Below are 22121 nucleotides of genomic sequence, written 5' to 3' on the forward strand. Positions count from 1 at the left end.
TCTCTATTTGGACAACACAGCATGCGCTCTGGCTGGGTGACCTGGGGGAGTCCTTACATCACCCTTAGCTCAGGATGACCCACAGGCGATGCGGAGACAATGGTACCTACATTCTAGGGTCTTTGTAGGTGACATAAATTCATAAAGTGCTCAGACCAGCATCTGGCACAAAACACATGTAACGCAGCAACTAGTTTTCCCATTTTCAGTCTCCTGGCAATTTCCTTAAAGGAGTCTTGCCTCTGACACAGCACGGTCACTGCATTCTGAGAAGAGACTTCACCACTCCTGAGTTTTATCTGGTTTTACTTTCATTTACAAACCTTAAAAATCAGATTTCCCAAGCTGCTCATTATTTTTACTTATCTCACAAGTTTTTAGATGAACCAGACAACTGCAGTTGCTGTCATCCGCATCAAATGAAACTATACTGACCTTGTCCTCCTCCCCAAACTACAGCTTCCCTGAGTCCACTGCCAAGACAGGATAAAATGGGGGAAACATCTGACAAAGAATACTTTTCACCTAGATTCACGGTATGATTCCAAACTGGGATTATAATGGTCTACAAATACTTTCTGCTCCAGAAAAACCAAGTGATTTGTTGGGCAAAGTGTGTCATCTGATACAAGGGGGGCTGGGTGTGGAGGAGGGAACCAGCACTCAGCGCCACTCTGCTTTGCAGCAAGCTGGGAGACATGGATTCCCATGTCGGGCACCAGGCTGCTTCTTAGATCGCTGGGGTGCCAACAACGCCCAGCTCACGTTCAAATCCAAGTCTCCGCTCTTACTGTTTCATATAGTTCACCTGACCTCCAACCCCGACCTAGTCAAAACCTCTCAGGGAGTCTCTGTGTTCTCAAAACAAAACCAAAACCAAAAACTGCTTAAATCCTTTCCCACTTCAATCAGCTCCATCTCCCCTGAAAGCTGAAAATAATTACCGCCCCCTCCCCCCACCGCCAAACAATGACTTTAGCACACTGGTTCAGCCATGCACTGGACCATCAACGGTCCATGTGAACGTGGAGTTTTAAATTACACCATGCAATACTCTTTTCTTAACCAAATCCTGTCTCTTAGAAAGTACGACTCTATTCCCTATTTCCTTTGAGCCCCTGAACAGGAATCAGAGATTTGCTCTTAATCTGAATCCTGTGGGTATGTTTCAGGCACCTGCGATATAAATGGGGATGTGATCCAGGCCATGCGTATTCAGAACTGCTTATAAATTATTTCTCAATAGATGGACAAGAAAGTTCTGTCACCTACCTGGCTCCTCAGATACTCGAGTGCACACTACATGGTACATACCAAGGCAAGAGAGAATACGTTACACACTGATATGGGGAAGAGAGAGGCTCAAGGGCGCCTGGGTGGCTCAGTGGGTTAAGCCTCTGCCTTTGGCTCAGGTCACGATCTCAGGGTCCTGGGACTGAGCCCCACATTGGGCTCTCTGCTCAGCGGGGAGTCTGCTTCTCCCTCTCCCACTGCCCCTCCCCACTGCTCATGCGCGCTCTCTCTCAAATAAATAAATAAAATCTTAAAAGAAAGAAAAAAGCACAAACAAAATATATATCCTACCAAATAACAGATTACTTGATCAAACCTAACTTTTTTCAAGGTGTGGCCATGAGGTAAGGTCCACTCTGAGAGAAGGAGCAGACTGAGATAACGGTAAAAGCCAGAAGGAAAAACTTCAAGGAGGGGTGGGAAAACTGAGCCCGGACTGGAAGAACATGTCATCGGACAAACAGAGCAGGGCCCTCTGAAGTGAAGCGACAGGGACAATAACCACACTAACAGAAGACACTTAGGTGCTAGGACCCTGTGGAGTGTACCAAGGGCTGTGGGGAAGCACAGAACATTCACTTTCCAGGCCGCACAGGGAAGAGGAGGAATTCGCACCTCCTTGGGAAGCAGCAGGGGCTCACCAAAGGCTCCTCCTGGGCGACCAGTGATAAGATCAACTGGAAACATTGAGGAACCCGTCTTGCAGGTGCAAGGGGGTGCAGGACGGCTACCACAGGAGAGGCTGGACAGGAGGACAGGGACGGTAAAGCATAAACAAAAAGGCAAACAACAGCCCTAAGGACAGAGACAGGAGGAGACCTGGGAGGAACTCAGGAACCAGAAAACACCACAGGTGGAAGCAGACCCGTCAGGGACATCTTCTGGAAGGTGGAGGGAACGGAACTCACTCCCGTGCACCACACACACTGAGTGCCTGACGGGACAGGATGCTGGTCAAGCACTGGGACAGAACAGGGAGTGAGAGACAAGATGGACACGAGTGTCTGAGGCAAGCAGGAGCCCCGGACACCGCTGTCACCAGAGGTAAGAAGCGCCGGACCGTGGGAAGGATGAGCAGCACACAGCCACAGCGAACCGAACGCACCGGCTCGGGCACAGGTGAGGGTTTGGAATCTGACCTCAGAGAAGGGGGACGTGAAACCGGGGTCAGAAACCAGTCAGAGCCACTTCACAGAAAGGAGGAAGAAGAAAGGAAGGTGGCAAGAACCGAAGAGTCACATCAGTCACTTTTCGACAACAGGCTTATGAAGGCCTAAGAATGAAAGAACCCACGATAATAAGGCGGCTGGAAACGCCCTGGGAGGGAGCAAGACGCCAAGGCTGGGGAAGAAGGAAGTGACTGGACAGGGGCTCTGGGAAGAGGCAAGCGTGGCAACGTTCTGCAAACACAGGTTCTCGTGGGAGAAGGAAGAAGGCGCTGGGAGAGGGACTCGGGTAGCTGGAGCACACAGGTGACTGTAGTCACATCTACAGGTTCGGGACCGTTAACAATTCCTGGGAAAAACACTTCCAAGTTACCAGTCTCCGCACTGCCTGCACTAACACACCTGGGTAACTCTGTGGTAGGAATTCTCCTTCTACTATCCATGGCTCTTCTCCTTGCTCCAACTTGATGATAACTTCCGGTTTGATAATGTGACAGCCTGTTAACAGAAACGAAAGAGAACTTGAGCCTGACTGCTAGGCTGCTGGGTCTCTGTCGTCCGAGGACAGCGTTGCCTCACGACCAGCACCACAATTAGAACCTTTCACTGGGGAGGTGAAGACCAAAATGCCGTGCCTGCTGCCCAAAACAGACCACTCACGTTTGTCCCATCAACCTCCAAGTTAGAGTCGGTAACATTTGAGGGAAATCCCATGTATCTTAGCAATCGAGAAAGCGGGCTCTCCTCACCCACGGAGATGAGATGGCTGTAGTTCTCCAGCATCACATCCCGGTACGTGGTCTTCTGCTCGGGCTCCAGCTGCTGCCACTCCTCCTGGGTGAAGTCCACGGCCACGTCCCTGAATGACACTGGCCCCTGTAACGGCACCGGATTGGAACTGGATGAGGTGAAGGCGGACAAGGACAAGAGCTTACCAAGCTCACTGGTCAAGTTATCTATGAACACTGTATACCTTCCTTATTGTGGAAAGAAAATAAACAAATCTAAAATATGCCAGGATGAGTTCATTTAGCATACACAAAAAAAGAAAATACCGTCTTGCACTATGAGCTAGGAACAATCCTGGCTGCTGGGGACACAGACCAGCACATGCAGCTGCTGCCCTGAGGAAAAAGCACTGAGGAGCACTCCCACCAACACAGGACGCACTTTGCTCCTTTTTGCTTCCAGAACATTACCAATGTCAGTTCTCCTCTCACCTCTCCCACTGCTCTTTCTATCTCCTTTGCTGGCTCCCCTGATCTCCAAGTCATCCTCAAGTTAGAGGGCCCAGGGCTCTGTTTTTGGTCCCTTACTCTGCTGTCTGTACCCTGCTGTGATCCCACAGGACCACCTGGCTTTAACTCCCATCTACACGTCAGCATGTCCAAACCAGCCACCCCGACCTTCTCTCCTGAACTCCAGACATGTCCCAGATCCAAACTCAACAGCCTGAAATTCCACTATCTCTGTTCACACCTGTTCCTACTACAGCTTATAGAAGCGATACTGGCCACAACTGCCAACGCCACAAGCAAGTCCGGCAACGGACAGCCCAATCGTGTGCTTTACTGCAGGGTAAGCCTACCCAGGTCTGACACGGCTGCCACATGAATTATCAGTAACGATGGGGTTTGGCCGTCCATAATCCCCGCTGGAGAACTCAGAACCCCCTTCCTCCCACCCACATTCTAGGAGAGCGGGACCAAGGTCCTGCAGAGGGGCACACAGCTCACAACAGACCCAGAGACTGCCCAAACCAGACTTTTAAACATAGATCTTCTAAATTAACTGTCCCACTCAAATACACCAGTGATTACAACTGTCCCACTGTATCACGACCTCTAAAATAAAGGTAAGAGTGGTGCCTATCCCATCACGTAATACCAGCATCAAATGGGCTAATCCATGGAAAGCACTTAGCCAAGTCCTCGGAACATAATACACACTTCTCAATGACACCTACATATTACTGATACCTGTCCCTTATCAACTCTTTCCAAATAAGGACAGAAAGTAGTAAGACAGAAGTTTAAGCAACTAAAGGTAATGCAGCTGTCCAGTTTATGCAATTACCAAGGAAGGATTATAAAAGTGTCCCTGTGTTAAGAAAAAGGCCCTGGAGGGAGAGGAAGCAAGATGGTGGAGGAGCAGGAGACTGAAATATCATCAGGTCCCAGTTCAGCTCGATAGTTATCAAACAATTCTGAACACCGACAAACTCAACAGTAGATAGACGAGGAGCCGCAATTCTAGGAACAGAAAATCGACCACTTTCTGGGAGGCAGGACGTGCAGAAAAGTGAATCCAAAGCGATGGGGAAATAGACCGCGGGGGGAGGGGTCAGCTCCCAGCAAGTGAGAGAGCAGCGGAGCACAAAATCGGAACTTTCAGAAGTCTGCTCCACCGAGGGACATCACTCCAGAGGCTAAGCGGGTGTGGAGCCCTTGCGGGGACAGTGTGGTCTCAAGACCTGCAGGGTTGCAGAAAGACCAGGGGTGTCTGAGGATGGCAGAGCTACCAGGGATCAGAGCGGGGAAGCCGGCTGCAGAGACGGAGCTGAGCAGTGAGCTCTCAGTCAGGCTTCCTTTGAACTGTGATCCCACACACAGTCGGACCACTACTCTTCGAGCAGGGACCCCACAAGTGGTAGATCTGGGAGGACACCCTCCTTCTTCCTCTGGGAGGAGTGGTGCAGGAGTGCGTAGCAGGAATCTGCTGGGTTTGGAGACTCCAAAGACCCCGTGTGGAGATAGAAATGCTCGAGATAGAAATGCTCAGTCATGGGCCAGGTGAACTCAGAGTGTGGCCAGAGACCAGGGAGATGGGAGGGACTGACTGCTTTTCTCTGAGGGCAGTCTTTCTCGGAGGAGTGGGGCTCCGAGCTCTCGGCAACTACGGGCTGGAGATTTGGAGGCCGCCACCTTCACTCCCGTCCTCCAAAGTGGTATGGAAAGTGTTCAGAGAACAAAGGCTACCGAGAGTGAACCCGAGCAGATTACTTAGCCCGGCCCCTGGCAAGGGAGGTGCCATTCTGTCTCGGGCAAAGACATTTGAGAATCATGGCAACAGGCCCTGCCCCCAGAAGATCAGCAAGGATATCCAGCCAAGATCAAGTTCACCAATCAAGAATTGAGGAACTGGGGGCACCTGGGAGGATCAGAGGGTTAAAGCTTCTGCCTTCGGCTCAGGTCATGATCCCAGGGTCCTGGGATCGAGCCCCACATCAGGCTCTCTGCTCAGCGGGGAGCCTGCTTCCCCCCCTCTCTCTACCTGCCTCTGCCTGCTTGTGATCTGTCAAATAAATAAATAAAATCTTAAAAAAAAAAAAAAAAAGAATTGCAGAAGTGGGTGCCTGGGTGTCTCAGTGGATTAAAGCCTCTGGCTTCAGCTCAGGTCATGATCTCAGGGTCCTGGGATCAAGACCTGCATCAGGCTCTCTGCTCAGCAGGGAGACTGCTTCCCTACACCCTGCCTGCCTCTCTGCCTACATGTGATCTCTGTCAAATAAATAAATAAAGATCTTAAAGAGAAAAAAAAAAGAAAGAACTGTGGAACTCCAAATCTAGGGGAAAGCAACACATAGAATTCATGGCTTTTTTCCCATGATCCATTAGTCTTTCAAAGTTAAATTTTCTTAATTTTATTTTTTTCTTACTCTATTTTTAAAATTTTTCCTCTTTCCTATTTAATGGTTTTTAACTATTTTAATGGTTTTTAACTATTTTATCTTACCAATATCTTTTGAAGAAATCTTTTCACATTTTCATTGTGATGGTCATATTTTATCCCTTCATTGTATTTAACCTTATTTTTTGTATACATATAGGTTTTTTTTTCTTTAAAATTTTTGGATACAATTTCTTCTAACAGATCAAAATATACCCTAAATCTAGCCTATGGCTTTGCTTTAGTCTCCAGCCTGATCACATTCTTTCCTTTTTTTCTTTTTTCAACTAAATTTTTATCAATTCCTTTTTTTTTTAAAAGATTTTATTTATTTATTTGACAGACAGAGATCACAAGTAGGCAGAGAGGCAGGCAGAGAGAGAGGAGGAAGCAGGCTCCCCGCTGAGCAGAGAGCCCGATGCGGGGCTCGATCCCAGTACCCTGGGATCATGACCTGGGCCGAAGGCAGAGGCTTTAACCCACTGAGCTACCCAGGCGCCCCTATCAATTCCTTTTTAAGAATGTTTTTAGGGGCACCTGGGTGGCTCAGTGGGTTAAGCTGCTGCCTTCGGCTCAGGTCATGATCCCAGGTCCTGGGTTCAAGCCCCGCATCGGGCTTTCTGCTCAGCAGGGAGCCTGCTTCCTCCTCTCTCTCTGCCTGCCTCTCTGCTTACTTGTGATTTCTGTCAAATAAATATAATCTTTAAAAAAAAAAAAAAAGAATGTTTTTAAATTTTCATCCTTACAGGCATATTCCATCCCTTCATCGTGACTTTCCTTAAAATTTTGGGAGGTACTTTCTTCTAAAAGACGAGAATACACCCAAAATCAAGTGTGTGGCTCTGTTCAATTCACAAGTCATATATATATATATACACATATATGTGTGTGTGTGTGTGTGTGTGTGTGTGTGTGTATATATATATATATTCTTCATTTTTAATTTCTTTATTTTGTACCCCTTTCTTCTCCCTCCAGTTTTAGGTCTTTTCTGATTTGGTTAGCATATATTTTTCTGGGGTTGTTGCCACCCTTTTAGTATTTTGTTGTCTCATTCATCTATTCTTATCTGGATAAAATGACAAGGTGGGAAAAACTCACCACAATAAAAAGAACAAGAGGCACTACCGACTGCTAGGGACCTAATCAATACGGACATTATTAATATGTCAGAACTAGAGTTCAGAATGACGATTATCAAGGTGCTAGCTGGGTTCAAAAAAAGCATGGAAGATATTAGAGAATCCCTTTCTGGAGAAATAAAAGAACTAAAATCTAACTAAGTTGAAATAAAAAAAGCGATTTGAGGTGCAATAAAAAATAGAGGCTCTTAGGGTGCCTGGGTGGCTCAGTTGATAGGCATCTGCCTTCAGCTTGGGTCATAATCCTGGGGTCCTGGGCTTGAGCCCCGGGTCAGACTCCCTGCTCGGAGGGAGGCCTGCTTCTTCCTTTGCCTTATCCCCTACTTGCGTTCCCTCTCTCACTGTCTCTGTCAAATAAATAAACAAAAATGTCTTTAAAAAAAAATAGAGGCTCTTACTTCTAGGATAAATGAGGCAGAAGGCAGAATTATTGATATAGAAGACCAAATGACGGAGAATGAAGAAGCTGAGAAAAAGAGAGACAAACAACTACTGGACCACAAGGGGAGAATTCAAGAAATAACTGATACTGTAAGATGAAACAGTATTAGAGTAATTGGGATCCCACAAGAAAAAGAAAGAGAGGAGAAGAAGGTATATTGGAGCAAATTACAGTAGAGAATTTCCCTAACACGGTGAAGGGAACAAGCATCCAAATCCAGGAGGCACAGAGAATACTCCTTAAAATCAATAAAATCAGGTCCACACCCCGTCATCTAAGAGTAAAACTTACAAGTCTCACTGACAAAGAGAAAATCCTGAAAGCAGCTCAGGATAAGAGGTTTGTAACATATAATGGTAGAAGTATTAGATTGGCAGCAGATCTATCCACAGAGACCTGGAAGGCCAGAAAGGGCTGGCATGATATATTCAGAGCACTAAACGAGAAAAACATGCAGCCAAGAATACTATATCCAGCTAGGCTGTCACTGAAAATAGAAGAAGAGATAAAAAGCTCCCAAGAGAAACAAAAACTAAATGAATTTGCAAACACCAAACCAGCCCTACAGGAAATATTGAAAGGGATCCTCTAAGCAAAGAGAGAGCCTAAAAGTAACATAGAACAGAAGGGAACAGAGACAATATACAGTAACAGTCACCTTACAGGCCATACAATGGCACTAAATTCGTATCTTTCAATAATAAAGAATGTAAATTAATGTAAAAGGGCTAAAGGTCCCAATCAAAAGACACAGGGTCTCAGAATGGTTAAAAAAAATTAAGACCCATTGATATGCTGTCTACAAGAAACCCATTTTAAACCCAAAGACACTTCCAGATTTAAAGTGAGGGGGTGGAGAACAATTTACCATGCTAATAAGAAAGCTAGAGTGGCAATCCTTATATCAGATAAATTAGATTTTAAGCCAAAGACTATATTAAGAAATGAGAAAGGACACTATATCATACTTAGAGGGTCTGTCCAACAAGAAGATCTAAAAATTTTAAATATCTATACCCTGAACATGGGAGCAGCCAATCATATAAACCAATAAATAACAAAATCAAAGAAACACATCAACAATAATAAAATAATAGTAAGGGACTTTAACACCCCTCTCACTGAAACAGATCATCTAAGCAAACGATCAACAAGGAAATAAAGGCTTTAAATGACTCACTGGACCAGAGGGACATCACACATATATTCAGAACATTCCATCCCAGAGCAACAGAATATACATTCTTCTCTACTGCACATGGAACATTTTCCAGAACAGATCACATCTGGGTCACAAATCAGGTCTCAACTGGTACCAACAGCTTGGGATCATTCCCTGCGTATTTTTAGACCATAATGCTCTGAAACTAGAACTCGATCACGAGCGGCAAGTTGGAAAGAACTCAAATAAATGGAGGCTAAGGAGCATCCTACTAAAGAGTGAATGGGTCGACCAGGAAGTCAAAAAATAATTTTAAAAATTCAAGGAAACAAATGAAAATGAAAACGCAACTGTTAAAAATCTTTGGGACATAGCAAAGGTGGTACTAGAGCAAAGTATATACCAATACAAGCCTTTCTCAAGAAACAAGAAAGGTCTCAAGCACACAACCTAACCCTACACCTAACGGAGCTAGAGAAAGAAGAGTAAAGAAAGCCTAAACCCAGCAGGAGAAGAGAAATTAGAACAAAGATCAGAGCAGAAATCAATGAAATAGAAACCAAAAGAACAGTGTAACAAATCAACAAAAGTAGGAGCTGGTTCTTTGAAAGAATTAATAAGACTTGTAAACCCCCCTGGCCAGACTTATCAAAAAGAAGAGAAAGGACTCAAATTAATAAAATCATGCATAAAAGAGCAGAGATCACAACCAACACCACAGAAATGCAAACAAGTATAAGAACATATTATGAACAACTATATGCCAGCAAATTTGACAATCTGGAAGAAATGGATGCATTCCTAGAGGCATGTAAACTACCAAAACTGAACCAGGAAGAAATAGAGAACCTGAAAAGACCCATAACCAGCAAGGAAATTGAAGCAAGGATTGAAGGAAACCAAAGTTGGTGACATCACCAATTCCAGACTTCAAGCTCTATTACAAAGCTGTAATCATCAAGACAGTATGGTACTGGCACAAAAACAGACACATAGATCAATGGAACAGAATAGAGAGCCCAGAAATGGACCCTCAACTCTATGGTCAACTGATCTTCAACAAAGCAGGAAAGAATGTCCAGTGGAAAAAAGACAGGCTCTTCAAGAAATGGTATTGGGAAAATTCGACAGCCACATGCGGAAGAATGAAACTGGACTATTTCCTTACACCACACACAAAAATAGATTGAAAATGGATGAAAGACCTCAATGTGAGAAAGGAATCCATCAAAATCCTTAAGGAAAACACAGGCAGCAACCTCTTCAACCTTAGCTGCAGCAACTTCTTCCTAGAAACATCGCCAAAGGCAAGGGAAGCACGGGCAAAAATGAACTACTGGGACTTCATCAAGATAAAAAGCTTCTGCACAGCAAAGGAAACAGTCAACAAAACCAAAGACAATCCGCAGAATGGGAGAAGATATTTGCAAATGACATACCAGATAAAGGGCTAGTATCCAAAATCTGTAAAGAACTTATCCAACTCAACACCCAAAGAACAAAAACCTCAAGACATGAACAGACATTTCAGCAAAGAAGACATCCAAATGGCCAACACACATGAAAAAGTGCTCAACATCACTTGGCATCAGGGAAATACAAATCAAAACCACAGTGAGATACCACCTCACATTGGTCAGAATGGCCAAAATGAAAACGTCAGGAAATGACAGGTGTTGGCGAGGATGCAGAGAAAGGGGAACCCTCTTACACTGTTGGTGGGAATGCAAGCTGGTGCAGCCACTCTGGAGAACACTATGGATGTTCCTCAAAAAGTTGAAAATAGAGCTACCCTACGACCCAGCAATCGCACTACTGGGTATTTACCCTAAGGATACAAATGTAGTGATCTGAAGGGGCACGTGCACCCGAATGTTTATAGCAGCAACGTCCACAATAGCCAAACTATGGAAAGAGCCTAGATGTCCATCAACAGATGAATGGATAATGAAGATGTGGAGTGTGTACACACACACGCACACACACACACACACACACACACAGAGGAATACTATGCAGCCATCAAAGAAACCAAATCTTGCATTTTGCAACAATGTGGATGGAACTAGAGGGTATTACGCTGAGCAAAGTAAGTCAATCAGAGAAAGACAATTATCATCCGATCTCTCTGATATAAGGAATGTGAGAGGCAGGGTGGGGAGCTTAGTGAGGGTGGGGAAGGAAAAAGTGAAACAAGATGGGATTGGGCCAGAGACAAACTATAAAAGAGATTCTTAATCTCACGAAACAAATTGAGGGTTGCTGGGGGGTGTGGGGGCAGGGATAGTGTGGCTGGGTTACGCACACTGGGGAGGGTATATGCTACGGGGAGTGCTATGAAATGTGTAAGCCTGATGATCCACAGACCTGTACCCCTGGGGCAAATACTACATCATATGTTAATTAAAAGAAAAAAGAAAGAAAGAAAAAGAAAAAGGCCCCAGGGATTCTGACAAAACGGAGTAAAGAGTGGTGTGGACAGCAGTGAAGGGAAAGGCTGTGTCATACTCAGGGGCCATGTGAGAAGAACACTAACTCCAGACGTTGACCGAAAAGCTGTTTTTTCACGTGGAACAATCAAAGAGTGCAGGATGCATCCCACTGGCAAGATTCTCCGAGATGCCTAGTCACCTGACCCTGTTATTCTCCCAAGCTCCAGGTGTGGGGACGTCTGGGGACAAGGCTTTGCTGGCCTGGGAAGGGTAAAAGGTGCTGGGCTCAGAGCACTGAGCACTGTGCTCCAGGGCACAAAGTGGTGTTAAAAGTGATTCCTGCCCGATCCAGACCAGTGTGTGCAGAACTGCCCTGGCCCGGCCTGTGAGCAGACGGGCTAGGGGAGCAACAGCAAACAGGTCTTCCAGAAGCTGTACCCATCCTTCACTCAGACATCTCCAGCCAAGATTGCAGCCACCTTGATGAAGAACGGCACCCACAAGTTCACGTGTTAAAAGTCATTACCAAAACTAAGAGAGTAAGGGATGGAAATAGGAAGTAGTTAAGTTCTAAAGCATAAGTAGAACAATGTACATCTTATTTTAACTTCTGATTTTCCCATCTGTAATTTCACAAAATGTACAATTTGCAAGGATTTTTTTACGCTTGCATTTTTGCCTTATTAAGAAAAAATACTCATTAAGGAAAAAAATGATAGTTTTTGTTGTTTGTAATGCACATAAAGTACATGCTTACAACCAGCATTACTGTGAATGTTCCAAGCTGATTCTCTTTCCTGATGGGTCTGAGTAGCTTGCCCAAGTTCATGATTACATGCAAAGAGAAGAGAAAACCATATTGTTCTTTCTCTGACTTTGAAAAAGCAGCTTCAGAAGCTTTTGAAACTCGAAGAAAATGGGTTTCACAAAACCTGGTTAACAAATTAAGAAACTAGCCAGAACTGCAGGTATTTAAGGATTTTAGGTGATTTTCAAAAGGGAACAACCCTTGATGTGTTAAAAGAACACTGAGTACGGGGCGCCTGGGTGGCTCAGTGGGTTAAAGCCTCTGCCTTCAGCTCAGGTCATGATCCCAGAGTCCTGGGATCGAGCCCCATATCGGGTTCTTTGCTCAGCAGGGAGCCTGCTTCCTCCTCTCTCTCTCTGCCTGCCTCTCCGCCTACTTGTGATCTCTGTCAAATAAATAAATAAAATCTTTAAAAAAAGAACACTCAGTACAATGTTTCAGAGACCGCTTCATAGTCAAGAACTCCGGAGCCGGCTACGCATTTTCACACAAGCCAGACCACTAGACGTGTGAGCGAGAATACTCTGTGAGCACCTCCGTCTGCGCCACTGCCTGAGGGCTTAGAATGCAGGCCATGCCATGCTCTCCCAGGCTGTTGCATCCAGGCAGTAAATGCTGAGAGGCGGCAAGGCCCTCGGAGGGGTGTAGACAAAAAGCCATGTGCAAAGGGACTCTAACAAAGGGCTGTGTGTGCCACAGCCACCTCCGGGGTCCCAAACACATCCCACTGGGGTCCGAAGCCCGCAGCCCACGGGCCCCACCGAGCCAGAGTGCTCCGGAACATGCAGGAGAAAGCACATTCTCAGACATCCGAGGCCTCCAGAGCTGTGAAGTCAGAAGGCCACAATGGGGTTCCCCCAAGGAGAGCAACCATGGCCATCCTCCAGAGCCAGGAGAGGAAAACAGAACCGCAGAAACAGAGAGGGAAGCCTGAGACCGTGAACTCCACCCACTGGCCCCCCACCCACGGCCCACGAGCGAGAATGTGGCTCCAGCGCTGGCTGAGGACTCCGACCCACACAATCGTGCTCATTTTGAGAAATCTTAAAAATGTATAGTATTCAACTCGTCAAAATGAAAACATTAAAGAATGAAGTGGTAGGGGTGCCTGGGTGGCTCAGTCGGTTAAGCGTCTGCCTTTAGCTCAGGTCATGATCCCAGTCTGCTTCTCCCTCTCTAGCTTCCCCCCTGCTTGTGTTCCCTCTCTTACTGTCTCTGTCAAATAAATAAATGAAATCTTCAAAAAAAAAAAAAAAGAATGAAATGGTAATGCAGGAAAATAAAGTAAAAATATTAAGAACCTTAGAAGAAAATGTTTGCTGACGTGATCCAAAAGGAAACATGTATAAAGGTTTAAGACTATTTTGTAAGTTGAGGTGCCTGGGTGGCTCAGTGGGTTAAAGCCTCTGCCTTCAGCTCAGGTCATGATCCCAGGGTTCTGGGATCGAGCCCCGCATCGGGCTCTCTGCTCAGCAGGGAGCCTGCTTCCCTTCCTCTCTCTCTGCCTGCCTACTTGTGATCTCTGTCAAATAAATAAATAAAATCTTTTAAAAAAGCTATTTTGTAAGTCAATTAAGAAAAGCAAAACAGTATTATGACAGAAAGCCTGGCATGAGTGGGCACTTCACATAAAAACTGAAACTGAAAAAGCTACAGGTTGTGTGACTCCCTTGAACAACGCGGGGGTTAGGGACACTGACCCTCACAGCTGAAAGTCTGCATACAACTTATGAACCGCCCCCAAACTTACAGTATCCTTCCGACCAGAAGCCTTACCCACTAGATGCCATTGATTAACACATGTTCTGTATGTTATGTGTATGATAATTTGTATTGTTACAATACAGTAAGCTGCGGGGGGAATGTTAGGAAAATACCTTTTTGGTGCCAGTCTGTATTTATTGAAAAAAAATCCACATATAAATAAACCCAGAGATCAGGCCCATGTTGTTCATGGGCATTCTGGGAAGGCCAAAACTATACACACAGCGCAAAGACGAGTGATTGTCGGGGACTGGGGGAGGGAGGGATGAACAGTTGGTGCCCAGGGAACTTTCAGGGCAGTAAACGTGGTCCATAGGATACTGTCATGGCGGACATGTGCACTATCCAGACTTCAAGGCCTGAACCACACAATGCAAGGCGTGACCTCTAACATCAACTACAGGCTTCAGATAATCACCTATCACTACTACAGTGAACCACACAGACCTAAGACGTTCACAACAGGAGGAACAGAGACAAGGAGGGGTTGACGGCACCTCTGTACTCACCACTTAATTTTCCTATAAACTTACACTGCTCTCAAAAATAGTCTACCCAGGGCACATGGTGGTTTGGTTGGTTAAGTGACTGCCTTCAGCTCAGGTCATGAACCTGGAGTTCCAGGATCAAGTCCCACATGGGGGGGGGGGGGGGGGGGCGGGGTCCCTGCACAGCAGGGACTCTGCTTTCCTCTCTGACCTCCCCCCTTCTCATGCTCTCTCTCTCAAATAAATAAAATCTTAAAAAAAAAAAAAAAAGGTAAGTCTACTTACTTTTGGTAAGGGAAATCTGTGTTCTGAGGTGGCCAACCAATCCAGCAGCAGATCCCAGTCCCAGCCCCAGGGCCATTGCGGGTCCCCCCACCCACTGGCCGCGGCCATAACAGTGCCACAGATCTGGAAGTAAAAGTGTATAAACTAACCCTTCGTTTGTGTTTGGGGCTCAGACCTTGGCAGGTTACTCTCCTCTGAGCCCGCCAGGGTTACATAAACCTCTGATCAACCGAGGTCTCCGAGTGCTACCTGGTTCTTTGGCCGATATCCAGTCCAGGTTCCACAACATTTGGTGTCCTGACTGGGAAACCCAACCACGCTGGCCCATTGCTACCACTGGTGTGAGGGCAACAGTGGGGCAGTGACAAAAACGAGGGGTTATAATGGAGAAGGTGTGCCCTTCAAAAACTCTGGCAGTCTCCCACCCAGTTGCCTCAGACAGGCTCTGCTCCGCTTTTCCCACCAGACTCAAGGAGACTTGGCAGGTGATGACCTGGTCCTAACGTCAGATTCCAGTAAGGCCTGGGGTACCAGCACCCAGTCAGGCCCATTCGTCAGGGTGGAAGGGGAGAGTGATCACTTCCCAGAGACCTCTTAGATGTCTTACAGGTGGGGCCTCCTGGAGGGAGGTCCCTCAGGTCAGAAACCTCCCAGAAGGGGGATCAGAAAGGAATTTCCGAAAGGAATTCCACAGGTCAGGGCCTCCCAAGAGGGGAGGAACCGTAATAACTTTGGTGTGAATGGGTGAGTAAATGTGTGGTTTGACCTGGCTTGTCAGGCGGACTGATTCTGTGGCTCCACGGTCTTGAGATCACAGAGTCTGAGTAGGCCCCAACCTGTTCCATGGTGACCTCATAGGATCTATGATGAGCCCTTCGGGGCACTAGTCCGGGGTTTATAAGGACTTGGTACAGCTAAGAGGCAACGAAGTCTCCTCCGGGAGGGCACACAGGTGGGCATCTGACTGGTCTCTCCTCTGGAGGGACACCCACCCTTTGTCTGTCTCTGTGCCACCACACATGGGGACATCACTATGGGATCAGGGCAGAGTAAACCTATGGTCCTAGACTGAATGATCAACATTTCAAGAAGGGGTTTTCAGAGGACTATCGAGTAAGATGCACCCCCGCAAAGTAAAAATGCAGTGTGAGTTAGAATGGCACAGCTTTGGGACGCCTGGGTGGCTCAGTTGGTTGGACGACTGCCTTCGGCTCGGGTCATGATCCCGGAGTCCCGGGATCGAGTCCCGCATCGGGCTCCCGGCTCCATGGGGAGTCTGCTTCTCCCTCTGACCTTCTCCTCACTCATGCTCTGTCTCTCTCTCAAATAAATAAATAAAATCTTTAAAAAAAAAAAAAAGAATGGCACAGCTTTAATGTCGGATGGCCTTCAGAAGGGACACTGGATGTCCTAATGGTTCGTTGGGTGTGGTGAGTTGTAACAGGAGAGCCAGGACAGCCCGACCAGTTTCCATACATTGACTCCCAGCTAGGAATTGCCCAGACCCTACCCCTGGGGTGCGATCTGCTTGCAACAGGCAGGGATAAGCCAGGGTCTTAAATCACGTCACCCAAAACGCCCAAAAAGACCAACGGAAGCCCCAGCCTCCATAGATCCTAGCTGGAGATCTTGAGGATAAACCGATCCTGCCCCCTCTGTCTGCACCCCCAAGGCCATCTACACCTGATTCCACACAGTTCCAGACACTCCACCACCATCACTCTCCCCAGTATCCTAGGCCCAGAGGATCCACTTTTTCCAGGACCAGCAGTCAGGTGCGCCCGTGCCCTCCAAATGCTGGTATGAGAGACATGGGGACCCGAGAGGCACAGGAAAGACAGAACAGTCCAACCCGGCTTCCCATGATGTATTATCAACCTTTCTCCACCACCGACCTCTTCTCTGGAGAGCAAACCCAAGCAGATGACTTAATCTGGCCCCTGGCGTCCTGGGATCGAGCCCCACAACAGGCTCTCTGCTCAGCAGAGAGCCTGCTTCGCCCCTCCCCCGCCCCACCTACTTGTGATCCCTCTCTCTGTCAAATAAATAAAATAAAATAAAATAAAATAAAATAAAATAAAATAAATCTGACCCCTGGCAATGGCAGTGCAGTTCCATCTCAGGCAAAGACATTTGAGAATCACTGCAATAGGCCCCTTCCGCAGATCAGCAAGAACATCCAGCCAGGACCAAGTTCCCAATCAATGAGAACTGCAAAACTCTAGCTCTAGCGGAACACACCACATAGAATCCATGCCTTCTTTCCCCATGGATCCTTAGTCTTTTTTTTTTTTTTTTTAAAGATTTTATTTATTTATTTGACAGACAGAGATCACAAGTAGGCAGAGAGGCAGGCAGAGAGAGAAGAGGAAGCAGGCTTCCTGCTGAGCAGAGAGCCCGATTCCGGGCTCAATCCCAAGACCCCGGGATCACGACCTGAGCCGAAGGCAGAGGCTTTAACCCACTGAGCCACCCAGGTGCCCTTCCTTAGTCTTTCAAAGTTAATTTTAAAAATTTTCTTTATTTTTCTGTTTCTATTTTTTTTTATTTTTCTTGTTTCTTATTTTAACCAATATCTTATCAATTCCTTTTTAAAAATCTTTTTCAACTTTCTTTTTTACAGTGATATTCTATCCCTTATTTGTACTTAAACTTTCTATTTTTGTATATATACATAAGTTTTTCTTTTTTTCAGAGGCTCCCTGCTGAGCAGAGAGCCTGACATGGGGCTCAGTCCCAGGACCCTGAGACCATGACCTAAGCCGAAGGCAGAGGCTTAACCCACTGAGCCACCCAGGTGCCCCAATACAGTTGCTGCTGCTGCTGCTTCTTTTTTTTTTTTTTAAAGATTTTACTTATTTATTTGACAGACAGAGATCACAAGTAGCCAGAGAGGCAGGCAGAGAGAGACAGGGGGAAGCAGGCTTCCCGCTGAGCAGAGAGCCCGATGTGGGGCTTGATCCCAGGACCCTGGGATCATGACCTGAGCTGAAGGCAGAGGCTTAACCCACTGAGCCACCCAGGCACCCTGATACAGTTTCTTCTAACAGACCAAAACATATGCTAAATCTAATGAATGGCTTTATTCTAGTCTCCCGCCAGATCACAATCGTCTCTTCTTTTAAATTTTTTATTCTTTTTAACCAACTTATCAATTCCTTTTCAAAAATCTTTTTAAATTTTCATTTTTACAGTCATATTTCATCCCTTCATCATATTTACTCTTATTTTTGTATATATGTTTTCTTTCAAATTTTGGGAGGCAGTTTCTTCTAACAGACCAAAATACACCCAAACTCTAGTGTGTGGCTGTGTTCTATTCACCAGCCTGATCATATTGTTGGCTTTTTTTTCTCCCCCGCCCCACCCTGACCCCATTTTTGGGTCATTTCCAATTTGTTTAGTGTATATTTTTCTGGGGTCATTGTTAACCTTGAAGCATTTTGTTCTCTTGTTCATCTATACTTCTCTGGACAAAGTGACAAAACGGCAAAACTCACCTCAAAAAAAAAAAAAAAAAAAAAAAAAAAAGCCAATACTGAATGCCAGGAAGCCAATCACCATGGACATTAGTAAGTTGTTGGAACCAGAGTTCAAAATGATGATTACGAAGATACTAGTTGGGCTTGAAAAAAGCACAGAAGACACTAGAGAATCCCTTTCTGGAAAAGTAAAATGTAACCAAGTCAAAAATCAAAAAGCTATTAATGAAATGCAATAAAAAATGGAGGCTTCAGCTGCTAGGATAAAAAAGGCAGAAGAGAGAATTAGTGATATAGAAGACTGAATGATGGAGAATAAGGAAGCTGAGAAAAAGAGAGATAAATTACTACTGGATCAGGAAGGGAGAGCTCCAGAGATAAGTGATACCATAAAACAAAACAGTATTAGAACAATTAGGATCCCAGAAGAAGAACAAAGAGTGGGACAGAAGGTATATTGGAGCCAATTATAGCAAAGAACTTCCCTAATTGGCAGAAGGAAACAGGCATCAAAATCCAAGAGGCACAGAGAATCCATCTCAAAATCAATAAAAATGGTCAACACCCCTGTCATCTAATACTAAAACTTAAAAGTCTCAGAGACAAAGAGAAAATCCTTAAAGCAGCTCGGGACAAGAGGTCTGTAACATACATTACAGTAGAAATATTACATTGGCAGCAAACCTATCCACAGAAACCTGACAGGCCAGAAAGGACTGGCATGATATATTCAGAGCACTAAATGAAAAAAATATGCAGCCAAGAATATTATATCCAGATAGGCTGTCACTGAAAATAGAAGAAATAAAAAGCTTCAAGGACAACCAAAACTAAAAGAATTTGCAAACACCAAACCAGCCCTACAGCAAATATTGAAAGGAGTCCTCTAAACAAAGAGAGAGCCTAAAAGTAACATAGAACAGAAAGGAACAGAGACAATATACAGTAACAGTCACCTTACAGGCAATACAATTGCACTAAATTCGTATCTTTCGATAGTTACCTTGAATGTAAATGGGCTAAATGTCCCAATCAAAAGACACAGGTTATCAGAAAAGATTTTTAAAAATGAGACCTATTGATATGCTGTCTGCAAGAGACTCATTTTAGACCCAAAGACACCTCCAGATTTAGAGTGAGGGGGTAGAAAACAATTTACCATGCTAATGGAGAACAAAAAAAAGCTGGGGTGGCAATCCTTATATCAGACAAATTTGATTTTAAACCAAAGACTATAATAAGAGATATAATGGATGAGGAAAGACATATCATACTTAAATTAAGGGCCTGTCCAAAAAGAAGATCTAACAATTTTAAATATCTATACCCCTAACATATATAAGCCAGTTAATAACAAAATCAAAGAAACACATCGACAATACTACAGTAAGAGTAGGGGACTTTAACAGCCCCCTCACTGAAACGGACTGATCATCTAAGGAAAGATAAACAAGGAAATAAAGGCTTTCAATGACACACTGGACCAGAGGGACATCACACATATATTCAGAACATTCCATCCCAAAGCAACAGAATACACATTCTTCTTTATTGCACATGGAACATTCTCCAGAATAGATCACATCCTGGGTCACAAATCAGGTCTCAACTGGTACTGAAAGCTTGGGATCATTCCCTCATGTATTCAGACCACAATGCTTTGAAACTAGAATTCAACCACAAGAGGAAAGCCGGAAAGAGCTCAAATACATGGAGGCTAAAAAGAGCATCCTAGTAAAGAATGAATGGGTCAACCAGGAAATCAAATAATTTAAAAAATTCATGGAAACAAATGAAAATGAAAACACAACTGGTCAAAATCTTTGGAATGCAGAAAAGGTGATCCTGAGAGGAAAGTATATAGTAATACTAGCCTTTCTCAAGAAACAAGAAAGGTCTCAAGTACACAACCTAACCCTACACTTAAAGGAGCTGAAGAAAAAACAGCAAAGAAAGCCTAAACCCAGCAGAAGGGAAATTATAATATAGATAAGAGCAGAAATCAATGAAATAGAAACCAAAAGAACAGTAGAACAGATCAACGAAACTAGGAGCTGGTTCTTTGAAAGAATCAGTAAGATTGATAAACCCCTGGCCAGACTTATCAAAAAGAAAAGAGAAAGGACCCAAATTATTAAAATCATGAATGAAAGATAAGAGATCACAACCAACACCGAAGAAATACAAATAATTATAAGAAAATATTATGAGCAACTATATACCATCAAATGAAACAATCTGGAAGAAATGGATGCATTCCTAGAGACGTAGAAACTACCAAAACTGAACTAGGAAAAAGTAGAAAATCTGAACAGACCCATAACTGTAAGGAAATTGAAGCAGTCATCAAAAATCTCCCAACAAATGAGAGCCCAGGGCCAGATGGCTTCCCAGGGGAAGTCAACCAAGCATTTAAAGAAGAAATTCTATTCTATTCTATTCTATCCTATTCTCCTGAAACTGTTCCAAAAAGCAAAAATGGAAGGAAAACTTCCAAACTCATTTTATGAGGCCAGCATTACCTTGATCCCAAAACCAAACAAAGACCCCATCAAAAAAGAGAATTACAGACCAACATCCCTGATAAACATGGATGCAAAAATTCTCACCAAAATACTAGCAAACAGGATCCAACAGTACATTAAAAGGATTATTCACCACAACCAAGTGGAATTTATTCCTGGGCTGCAAGGTTGGTTCAACATCTGCAAATCAATCAGTGTGATACAATACTTTTTAATAAAAGAAAGAACAAGAACCATATGAAACTCTCAACAGATCCAGAAAAAGCATTTGTCAAAGTACAGCATCCTTTCTCGACCAAAACTCTTCAAAGTGTAGGGATGGAGGGTACATACCTCAATATCATCAAAGCCATCTATGAAAAACCCGCAGCAAATATCATTCTCAATGGGGAAAAACTGAGAGCCTTTCCCCTAAGGTCAGGAACATGGCAGGACTGTCCACTATCACCACTGCTATTCAGCATAGTACTAGAAGTCCTAGCCTCGGCAATCAGACAACAAAAAGAAATAAAAAGCATCCGAAGTGGCAAAGAAGAAGTCAAACTCTCACTCTCTGCAGATGATGTGATACTACTTTATGTGGAGAACCCAAAAGACTCCACCCCAAACTCCTAGAACTTATACAGGAATTCAGTAAAGTGTCAGGATATAAAATCAATGCACAGAAATCAGTTACATTTCTATACACCAACACCAAGACAGAAGAAAGAGAAATTAAGGAGTCGATCCCATTTACAATTGGACCCAAAACCATAAGATCTCTAGGAATAAACCTAACCAAAGAAGCAAAGAAAACTATAGAATACACATGAAAGAAACTGAGGAAGACACAAAGAAATGGAAAAACGTTCCATGCTCATGGATTGGAATAAGAAAAATTGTGAAAATGCTTATGCTACTTAAAGCAATCCACACCAAAATACCATCCATTTTCTTCAAAGAAATGGAACAAATAATCCTAAAATTTGTATGGAAGCAGGAAAGGCCCCAAATAGCCAGAGGAATGTTGAAAAAGAAAACCAAAGCTGGTGGTATCACAATTCTAGGCTTCAAGCTCTATTACAAAGTTGTAATCATCAAGACAGTATGGTCCTTGCATAAAAATAGGAACATAGATCAATGGAACAGAATAAAGAGCCCAGAAACAGACCCTCAACTCAATGGTCAATTAATCTTTGACAAAGCAGGAAAGAATGTCCAATGGAAAAAAGACAGTCTCTTCAACAAATGGTGTTGGGAAAATTGGGACAGCCATATGTGGAAGAATGAAACTGGACCATTTCCTTACACCACACACAAAAATAGACTGAAAATGGATGAAAGACCTCAATGTAAGGCAGGAATCCATCAAAATCCTTGAGGAAAACACAGGCAGCAACCTCTTCAACCTCAGCTGCAGCAACTTCTTCCTAGAAACATTGCCAAAGGCAAGGAAAGCATGGGCAAAAATGAACTATTGGGAC

The 22121-nt window shown here is 44.4% G+C and overlaps 1 protein-coding gene across 2 annotated transcripts in view; it reads right to left on the bottom strand.

The window, feature by feature from the left end:
• ZNF12 (zinc finger protein 12) overlaps positions 1–22121 on the bottom strand; it is a 32933-nt gene that overhangs the window by 4480 nt on the left and 6332 nt on the right. For both annotated transcript variants that reach the window (XM_047713518.1, XM_047713517.1), the window contains exons 3-4: positions 3209–3335; positions 2862–2957 (exon numbers count right to left, since the gene is read on the bottom strand). In XM_047713518.1, coding sequence (XP_047569474.1) covers positions 2862–2957; positions 3209–3335 — 223 coding nt within the window. The remainder of the gene's footprint in view (positions 1–2861; positions 2958–3208; positions 3336–22121) is intronic.

This window comes from Lutra lutra, chromosome 18, assembly GCF_902655055.1.
Source record: "Lutra lutra chromosome 18, mLutLut1.2, whole genome shotgun sequence".
Taxonomy (NCBI): domain Eukaryota; kingdom Metazoa; phylum Chordata; class Mammalia; order Carnivora; family Mustelidae; genus Lutra; species Lutra lutra.